The sequence below is a fragment of the Orbicella franksi genome, chromosome 8 (assembly GCF_964199315.1).
Source record: "Orbicella franksi chromosome 8, jaOrbFran1.1, whole genome shotgun sequence".
In the NCBI taxonomy this organism is placed as follows: domain Eukaryota; kingdom Metazoa; phylum Cnidaria; class Anthozoa; order Scleractinia; family Merulinidae; genus Orbicella; species Orbicella franksi.
The window spans coordinates 13,228,490-13,238,584 of record NC_138152.1 but is presented as its reverse complement, the minus strand read 5'-3'; the positions used below and the strand labels follow the sequence as shown (position 1 = coordinate 13,238,584).

General features: G+C 38.5%; 1 protein-coding gene across 2 annotated transcripts; it reads left to right on the top strand.

Moving 5' to 3' along the window:
- The first annotated feature begins 1,724 nt into the window (after positions 1–1,724).
- On the top strand, positions 1,725–9,741 carry LOC145494621 (uncharacterized). 2 transcript variants are annotated; one of them, XM_081474152.1, is made up of 4 exons: positions 1,725–2,520; positions 7,424–7,585; positions 8,147–8,466; positions 9,339–9,741. In XM_081474152.1, the coding sequence occupies exons 2-3, from the start codon at positions 7,426–7,428 to the stop codon at positions 8,224–8,226; spliced, it is 240 nt and encodes a 79-aa protein (XP_081330278.1). In that variant the 5' UTR covers positions 1,725–2,520; positions 7,424–7,425; the 3' UTR covers positions 8,227–8,466; positions 9,339–9,741. The 2 variants fall into 2 exon arrangements, with proteins under 2 accessions (XP_081330278.1, XP_081330277.1); XM_081474151.1 differs by lacking the exon at positions 1,725–2,520 and having other exon boundaries at positions 7,188–7,585.
- Positions 9,742–10,095: the final 354 nt, after the last annotated feature.

The window sequence follows — 10,095 nt, the reverse complement described above, 5'->3', positions numbered from 1 at the left end:
CTCGATCTCCATGGTGAAACGGATTGATGGTTGTTGACTGTTCAGGTGTTGCAGGAAGACATCAACTCTATCCCGATCCAGGATGGATCGGGATCCTACACACGTAGGGTCAAGGAAGCTATTCACATAAGACTTTACCCTAACAACATCAACAGGGATAGTGGAATTGAAATTCCTGAAGCATGGATACCCACGATCAAGAAACACAACAACAGGAGAACGGTACAACAGCGGACCACTGAGGGAACAGCTACTCGCCGGAATAATGGAACAATAGGAGGATCGAAATGCACCAATCACAGCCGACCTTTGTGATATAAATGATACCGTGCAATCAGTCGACCTTATCGCCTGAAGAAGACTAGCAGTAAGCAGTCGAAACGTCGCGATCTACATCTCAAGTGACTACATCGTGAGACAAACGATAATACACTTTATTATTGCATCTACCACGATGAATAACGACAACATTTTCCTCGACAATTTTCTTTATATTTTAATGTACGAGGCCTCGGAAAATATCTTACTTTTGAAACCTCAAGTTCTTGCTATGAGTCCACTACAAATCTCAACTGTTAAATCACGAAACTATAATATACAAAGAACAAGGTTTTTCATTGACAAAAACTAGCCCTACTTAGAAAATGGAAAATAGAAAAGAAAATGCTTTACATTTAAATCTGACGTGACCATTGCCTTGCAATAAATCATCTCAAAAATATCATTAAGGAGCAATAGAAAGAGCCACGCTTCAATATTTAGTTCCTCCTCAACTTGTTATAATCAACGTCCTCATAGCGATCAGGTAGTTTTTCTTTCGGAGAAAGTCAGGTAAGGAACAGTTTCACATTAGGTATTTTTTTTAATAAATTCCTTTAAGCTGAAATACAAAATTTATTCTGTGCAGGTTTTGCCCACGAAGACACCATCTTCACTCCCTTCACGAGTAACCAAGGTAGGAAGAAATAACTTCTTTATGTTAGTGTTAGCTCTCCCTAGACCACCCGTGATGACGTGACTTTAAAGTACATTACAGTAAGGTGAACAAAGGTGAACGCAGTTATTTTGAAACCCGTAGTTCATGGTAGGGCGTTGTTTCAGGGTTGATTGTGGTTTAGAGCGTCAGGGTTTTTTTGTTTAGTATGCTATGAACTGTTAGCATCTTGTCGTGAACCTATTTGAAATATTTGTTTATTTATTTACAGTGTCCCCAATTAGCACATTTAACAGTGTTAAATACATTTGACACTTAAATAAAGTTATTATTTTATTTTATTTTATTTTATTTTATTTTGCTTTATTTTGTTTTATTTTATTTTATTTTATTTTGTTATTATTCCATTATATGCGAATATCGCCGCATTGTGCTGCACAATACTTACCGATTACCAAAATAACCTGCTTTCAGAAGCTTTAGTCTTTGCCTCAAGCTTCACTGCCACATCATATAGCCAGATACTCCCTTACTTTGGCTTGTTTTCCAAACAGCTTCGAGGGTTACATTATTCAAGAGCCAATAAATATCAAGATGTCACAAATTTATATAATATTTGCCACTTCACGCTGACTCCGTTATCCGTTATCATATACGCTTGCTAACAGCAATTATGTGCTTTCTAACAAAGAAAAGGAATGATATCCCCTGAAGTGTGAACGACCGTCTTTACGACGCAGGTTTAGGTCAAACGTTTATCAGTCCTTGTGTGAAAACCATTTCACGCAAGGTAATAAATTGTCTGCTCGCATCATGATTTTGCTGCTAATTCCTTAGGCCAACAACACGCTGGAATCTGGACGATAAAATAGATCGAGCTCGAGCGAGAGAAAAATTAAACGGAAACTAGGCTTTAATTGTGCTGTAACCCACTGTAATAATTCGAAAGAAGTTAAAATATTTTGAAGCTGAGTGGCTGTTCATAAGCCATCTGTCTTCTCCCACTTACGCGTCATTAAGAGACTGCGGGCTAATACAACTATCACTGTAAAAAATATTGTCGTTAACTAGGAGAACTTATAGCAACACTGCGGTGTTTTTCCATAAGCTTTATCTCCAAACGCCTTTTTTGACGGTTGACTTTTTGAACACATGTACCAGCTTTTTTTTTGCTTTCGTGATTAAGACGGATATTCCCCTCTAGAACAACTGATCAAGTAGAAATCAGACGGCAAAAAGAGCATTCACCCGGTTGAACTATAAAAGTCTCCAAAAATTACACATATTGTGCCAGTTGAAAATCAGAAGCATATCACCTAGAAGCGTTTAACTCTGGTTCAATGCTGCCGATTATTCCGAACCAATCAAATTTAACTTCCTAATATGGAGTAAGGGCTCTCGCGTGGATATGTCATATACGCACGGACTACACGCGGACAGCAATGGCGGACACATTTCGTTGCGAGTTGAGAGAAGGTTGTTGTTTCTGGACCGATTTCTGCACTCATCATGAGAATCAAACGAACCTTTTCTAGGAGCTGCCAGTATAATACCTAGGCCAGTTATTTGCCAAGTCTCAATTGCAGGTAAGCATTCTTTGCATCAAAACTAGTCAATGGAAATCATGCTATGCTGAAAACGTTTGTTTAGCGCACGCGCTTTCGTTTGCTGGATAACAATGATCGGTATTGTGGATTATTTTTGCGTGATAGTCGAACTTTAAGAAAATCGGACTTGAAAATGTGGCTTTTCCCGTGATTTGTCATATGGTCGTGTCATGATTGTGTGATTTTTACCCTTGTTTTATCACGATAAGTGAATAATTTTGTGGCTCGGCTTGTTCCCTTTATATCTTAATGAATGTTTTCTTCTTAATTTCTTGTTGTAGTACGTATGCCATCCGTTTTTTTGGCCGATTTTCAAGGGTTTTGGATCCTGCTTTGGATACTAACTGGTCTACTAAACTGAGACATCATCTCATTTACCCTGCATTTACATATTCATTACCATATTACTGCCTGTCTTGAATTGTTGTCTCAATCAAAAATTTACTACTCTTGGATGTTACTGTTCAGTCATTTTTGATCTCCCACTTCTGTACACTGGTTTTCCTTTTAATGTTGGCGGTAGTGGGAGACTATACATAAGCTTAAATCAATAAATAAGTGTTTTATGTGAATTTACACATGACTGTCAACCCACCTGGTGTTGAGTTCAAAAAACATACTTTGTAATTAAATTATTATTGTGAAGATGAATTAATCAACATGACACGAGCGTGGGACAAAGAAAAATTCTGAGTCCTCGACAGGAATCGAACCCATGACCTCCCAAACACCGGGCGGGCGCTCTATCCACTGAGTTACGAGAACTCATGGAGAGCGAGGCCATTTAACTGAGTTCATATATGACAGGTGTCCTGCATACTGCTAGGATCAACGCTATCGAATTCATCGTGAGTAGTGATAAGTTAATAAAAATGGTGAATTTTAAGCTCGGTAATGAAATGTGAAGATGAATTAATCAACATGACACGAGCGTGGGACAGAGAAAAATTCTGAGTCCTCGACAGGAATCGAACCCATGACCTCCCGAACACCGGGCGGGCGCTCTATCCACTGAGCTACGAGAACTCATGGAGAGCGAGGCCATTTAACTGAGTTCATATATGACAGGTGTCCTGCATACTGCTAGGATCAACGCTAGTGAATTCATCGTGAGTAGTGATAAGTTAATAAAGATGGTGAATTTTAAGCTCGGTAATGAAATGTGAAGATGAATAATATTAAATTATTATTTTCAAGTAGATGCAAGTCAGTGTTTTTTTCATCTCCCATGTGCAATTTAAATTACAACCACTGTAAATACTATGAGGCCTATTATTTGTCCGAAACATTTTTTTCATGTAGTTCAACCAGGTCTTTCCATTGAGCCCAATTTCCCTTTACATGGCCTCACATGAGGGCCCCTCACATGTACTGAGAACCCAGGAATGGACACACCGAGCAAATACAAGTTACGTACAACACTAAACACTAGGTGAAGAGAAATCTCTAACTCTCATCAGTTTTAACATTGACATTGTCAATGACAATGACTGAGGTAAACTCTTTAGTAGGCCTTTTACTTTAAACACATTCAAGCAAGTTGAGCAAGACCAAAATCATCTTTATCACTCTTGTCTACAAAATAGATACATGCAGCACATTAATCTTGGATTTGTAATGTTATTTTTTGCCACTTGCATTGGTTGCCCTTAACTTAGTGATTGTTGAAACAAACCATACCCTACTTCTACAATATTATTATCAATTTTCCATTATTTATTTATTTATTCATTTATTCATTTATTTATTTATTTCAGTTACTGCAATTTATTTTTGTTATTTTGAAAGAAACATCGCTCATTAGGGACTGTTCATTTTTTATGGGGTGGGGAGGGGGACAGCTGGTGGGATTTGATAAAAAGTACCTTTTCATCAGAAATTTTTTTTCCTACCCCTTGTGTACCCCTAAATTTCTGTCATGACCCCCCATGAAAATGAAAAAGTAAAATCATTGCAGTCCGAAAAACATTGATAATTTAAGCAGTTTTGACACTGCACCAGTTAAGACAAAAATAGACAAGGATCAGAGCCCCTAAATCATAGCTGAATTGCCTTGACTGTTTGACGAAAAGGAGTTGTATGGTCATTAGTGAAGGTTTGAGCGTATTTACAGGGTTCAAAGAAGGGGGGTCTAAGGGCATACTCCCACATGAAAAATTGAATGTTCAGGACTTCAGGAATTTTATTTCAGGCATTCTAGCACGCACTTATCGATGCTGTCATCACAACACCCACATTCAAATAGAAATAAACAAAGCCAGGACTCAGATTGATTTTTCCAGGACTCTAAAATTCACATTATCCCTTTCACTCCTGAGATCTCAATGTTAATTCTCCTTACTGTCTGCCATACATTTCATATTTTGTACTTGACTTAAACAGATTTCCAGAACTTTCCAGGGCCAGTAGCCTTTTTCTAGGACTTTCCAGTCCTGGAAAATGCCACAATAAAATTCCAGGACTTTCCAGGTTTTCCAGGACCCGTACAAACCCTCTTCAGAACCCGATGAATGCTATTTAGGTATTCTGGCATAAACTTTGCACTATATAGATGCTATCGTGAAATACCTGTAAAAAAAAATGACGGAACAAAATTAAATACAGTCGAACCTCCCGTAAGCAGCCACCCAAAATGTCAAGCCTAAGTGGTTGCTTACAGGAGGTGGTTGCTTACAAGAGCTTAGACCATATTGGGTCAAAATTTCGCCTCATTAGCATATGGTAACTGCAGAGACTTACCCCATGTTTTAAATGTATTATTCATGTCAAAAGTCAATTTTGGGAAAGAATCCGGTACTTTCCAATTAGAAATTTCAGTCTCTTGTACTACACAGGAATGCAATAATGATACAATATCAGATTATCGAATTTAGGCTCTATTATTTGTGAAGTGGTTGCGGTCGCTTAAGAGGTGGCTGCTTACAAGAGGTTCCAAATATAGTGCTTTGACTTTTAAACTTTTTGTAATCTGGAAAACTGGTTGCTGAGGAGAGTAGGTCACGCCCGGAGGTTCAACTAGACCTGTATTCAAGTTAAAAGAGACAAAAGCTGACATTTCCTCTGTTTTATCAAAAAGAAGTTATTCGTGTAAGTTGAGCTATATTTAGCAACCAATGCTATAATCTTTCTGGTTACCACCTCTCTGAGTTCCCCTTTTCTGTTTGAGCAAAAGCAGGATATAATTTCCAGTCCCACAAGAAGGTGCATAAATTAGAAAAATACTTACAAATGAATTAAAATCTCAGTCATTTCCAAGACTTGTGTTATTTTTGGAGTCACAACACAAAGTTCAAGTTGCTATTCAGATTGGGAATTATTCTCAGTACCTTGAATTGCTAAGTTTTGCATTTAATTTACACAAGTCACACAATGTAAATTACGCACACACACCAAAAAAGCCTTTCATTCAGTTTGACTGGCTTTTATCTTTCCTTAACACACTCGTGATCGTCTCTTTGCCCCCCTAGTAGACACTTAACAGAATAGCCATAATTTTTAAAGTGAAAAAAAAATATTCTGGCATTTTCCCGAAAGCATGGATCTGCTGTTGCCCTGGATACAATAATTTGCCAACTTGAAAACAATAAGGAACAACTCTGAACAAGTAAGTACATCAAGTAAACCGTACGACTATAAAGCTAGAAAATGACGTAAATGTGATAAACAAAAGGTTTTAAACTGACCTTGATGAAATGATGGCTTGTTACCAAACAAGTTGTAGCTCACTTGGTTTACCGCCTAGCTCTGAAAAAACTTTCGAGAATGACTCGGCGAGAAAGGCAATTAAATCTTACTTTAACACGAACAAGTTCTCCTGCTTCAAATACATTTATTTTTACTACTTATAACCAGGCATACTTTTTTTTCTTGTCCTCCGTAACATCGATCGCTAAGATCTGCTTCGCAATCCAACAGGTGGCTGGACGTTCGACTACATATGGAGATCTAGAACTTTACGAAGCCGTTTCCGAAGACTAAGTGCCGCAGCAGACCCAAACTTTAACAAAGAAAACCTTATCCTCTGGCGTATATGGATGATACTTAACCTCCGACATTTTGCTTTGCCATTTCTCTGAACTTCCATGACATACTTCAAATTGTAGCGCTTATTACATTCCAGATAACACGAAACGATCGACCGTACAATATCACCACCTTTGCAACTGTCCTGAACAATCTTCCTAACTTCCTTACTTTTTCATACGTCCCTTACATATTCATACCACCTAACCTAAGTACCGCGTATTTGTCGCGAAAGAACTTCGCCTGTTCAGTAAATAAATCAAAAACTCTCTCACTTGATCTCTTTATTTATACTACGGACAGACTGCTACAATGTTTTACCGATCTGAACTCGCTGGCACAAGAGTCCAGTTAAACCTTGAATGTTTCTGCCAACTCACCAGAAACTCTTTCAAGTACAACCTCCTCTCTTAATGCTTTTCCCTTGACGCAAATCTTCTTTATCATCATGCCCGAGAACTTCTTCCCTTTAGATCCCATTTTGAACAGGTTTGTTTCGCAAGAGATTCACGCGAGGAGTTCGCGAAGAGCGCGCTATGCAGAATTTCCTTATATGGGCAAAAATTAGAAGAATGATTTTCATTGGTTGGGAATAATCGCCAGCATAGTTTAAAACAGATAAGGGAAGTTAAACGCTTCAAGATGATATGCTTCTGTGAAAATATATTGATCATTTATGAACTCAAACCTAAATCTTTTCTCCCAATACAAATTCCCTGCAAATAGTTTTGTGTGCTGGAAGACCAGCGCCGGAGTTATTGACAATAAAACAAATTTCACAATCTGCAAAATCTCTTTTTGGCCTTCATCTCTATGTCTGTAAAGAATATGTGTGCGAGTACAAACATATATTCCACAGAAATGGCCAATCAATGGAGGATTGATGTTATGACCTGCCTGGTGCTGTTTATGATGATGGAAGACGCCAAACCTGCCCTTGCTGCAGACGTATGGCAGGAGATAGGAATGCTGGAAAACAGGGTTAAAACACTGGAAGCAATGTGCGTGGACAAGTGCAGACGTTAGTATACTCACAGGGGCCTTAATACGATATTCTGGCGCGTTTTCTCCATGTCCAAAACTGCTTAAGACTGAAGGAAAACTTAAGATGCTATAATTAGGGTCCAAAGCAATTTGTTTTAACTTTATGGCCTCAGACCACTTCTGCAATTAGTAATTTTGGATTTCTGCCAAACTCATGCTCGTAATAATTCCCCTTAGATTTAAGTAATCCTAAGTTACAAGAGAAGCCAATCTGCAAAATGCAGAACTAAATTATTATATATGCAGCAACTGATGAGAGCAAAACAACGTTGATAATTATAAGTTGGTAAAGAAGGACAACTTTTGTAGAATAATACAATTTCTAAAGAACGGCGACAGTTTCAGAACACGATGTTAAGTAAAGACACAGTCAAGATGGCTGACAACGGAAATGTTATTCTTCAAGCCTCGTCACGTGATATACATCAGCACATAATGACTTGCTAGGGAGGGACAAGTCTAACTTAATATATGCAGTTTATGATTCACGCAGTTCAAATTGGACGGTAATATTTAGATGTTTTTATTTCATATGCAGCTTGCAAGTTCAACTTTGAAGATGGAACACTCCGTGGTTGGGCTAAGACTGGTACAGCGTTTGATAACCAGCCGACCTAAGGTGACAACCCTACAGCTCGTAACAGAGGACAGCCTGCCAATCAACAAGGAGACTACTGGATTGGAGGATTTGAAGACAGGCACACTCCGGATGACATAGCCGGAGCAATTCAGGGAGACAAACCCCAAGGAACTCTCACTTCCACAATCTTTACAATAACGGGCAAATACGTCACATTCCTGATTGGAGGAGGCTGTGATGTCAACCTGGTTCGCGCAGAGTTGATTATTGAAGGCAAGGTAAGAAATAACGATGGTAGAGCCTTTTAAGTCAGTTGCATGAGGCAGCTAAGAGTATTGCTGCTCCCCCTGGATGGGATGCTAGTCCATCGCAGAGAACACCTCAGCATTCTGTTAGGTTGCCCAACAACTTGATCGCTGCTACCCGTTTTACTCCTGGGTGGAAAGAGGCACTGTTAGAGTTACGTGTCTTGCCAAATAACACAGCAGCATAATACCGAGCAGGGTCCGCATACGGTCAGCTCCAACAGTAGTTCAGCACACTAACGTGTCAGGAAAAGTTAAGATACCACGCCTCTAAATAAATAATTAGGCATCAAATTTTGTTTTCAAAAGACAGGAATTCAAATTGTCACATAAATTAATTTCTTTTTTGTTCATAATTGACCCCCTTTCAAACTTCAGTTAAACATATTTTCTCGTTTCCAGGTTTTTATTTTTATTTTCTTGCCAGGCATGATTAGATGGAATCGTCTTTTGCGTACGTGTTGCTTCTGCCAGGAACATAAGACATACCGGGACACAAAAATATCTAAACTATAAATGAAATATATAGCTTTATGCACATACTGTGTTGGCCTTTCCAACAAATTCTAAGCTAAACGCTAGAGAACCAGAGAAGAACTAACCGCAAGCAAGAGGGAGTTCCTCTTTAGCTAAGATCTATGCAATCAAACCGTGGCTCAATGGATAATAACCTAAATTACTTTTTTTGACTCAATTTTTCATCCATTTTTTTTCCGTGTTATATTTTTAGTGTTCCGGCATGTTCCCGGAGGTTCAGGAATATTTCCTCTTGCTGGTTTAACGATGCCCATTAATGACAGAATAAGTTTCATTGCATTTCTAATAGATTTACTCTCACTTTCCAGGTGGAGAAGACTGTGACCGGTAAGTGCACCGAGACAATGGAAAGGGTGACCTGGGATGTCATAGAGTTCTATGGTCAAAAGGCACAAATCCGACTGGTCAACAACAGCTCTGGTTCGTGGGGTCACATCAACTTTGATGATCTGAAAGGTGACATCACCTGTGCCTGAGGCAAATTTCATTATATTCAACCGGTTGCGAAATGTGATAACAGAGCAGTATAGGGAATTGATAAAGATGCTGTTGTAGTAAAATAACTTTGGCTTTAAGGAAGCGTTATCAGTTATACCGTTTAAAGCGCTAAATGCTTGTAAGCTCTTTAAATGTGGGTAATAAACTTACTTTAAACCTCATTAGCTTTCATTGGCCTTTGTTTTATTTTGTGACTGAAAATAAGAGTGTTGCAATCAGGTACTGCTTGTCTGTGCTTTAAAAAATGCCACATTGGTATGAAACTGGCAAAAAAAGTAGCTCAAGTAGATAGCCTATAACTGTACACTGTATTTCCCGATCTTGAGTCAGTGCTTGCAGTCACCGGTTATATATCTTGGCCGAGATTCTCGTATTGGCAATGCTTTTCAAGACGATAAAATTCATAAAGTCATAAAGAAAATGTTGCACGTAACTATGCCTCCTTACAAACGTAAAACCGAAAGAAAAGCTCCGTATTCAAATAAGGCACGGCCATTTCAATGCAATAAATCACCTATCTTGAAATATCATTGACAAGCATTTAAAAGAGACGTATTTCAAGAAAGT

What these genes read in the sequence shown, in the direction of transcription:
- LOC145494621 (XM_081474151.1), top strand. Translation starts at nt 7,378, where the DNA reads ATGTCTGTAAAGAATATGTGTGCGAGTACAAACATATATTCCACAGAA. An exon ending in GTGCGTGGACAAGTGCAGAC is followed by an intron (nt 7,586 to 8,146) that starts GTTAGTATACTC and finishes TTTCATATGCAG; the next exon opens with CTTGCAAGTTCAACTTTGAA.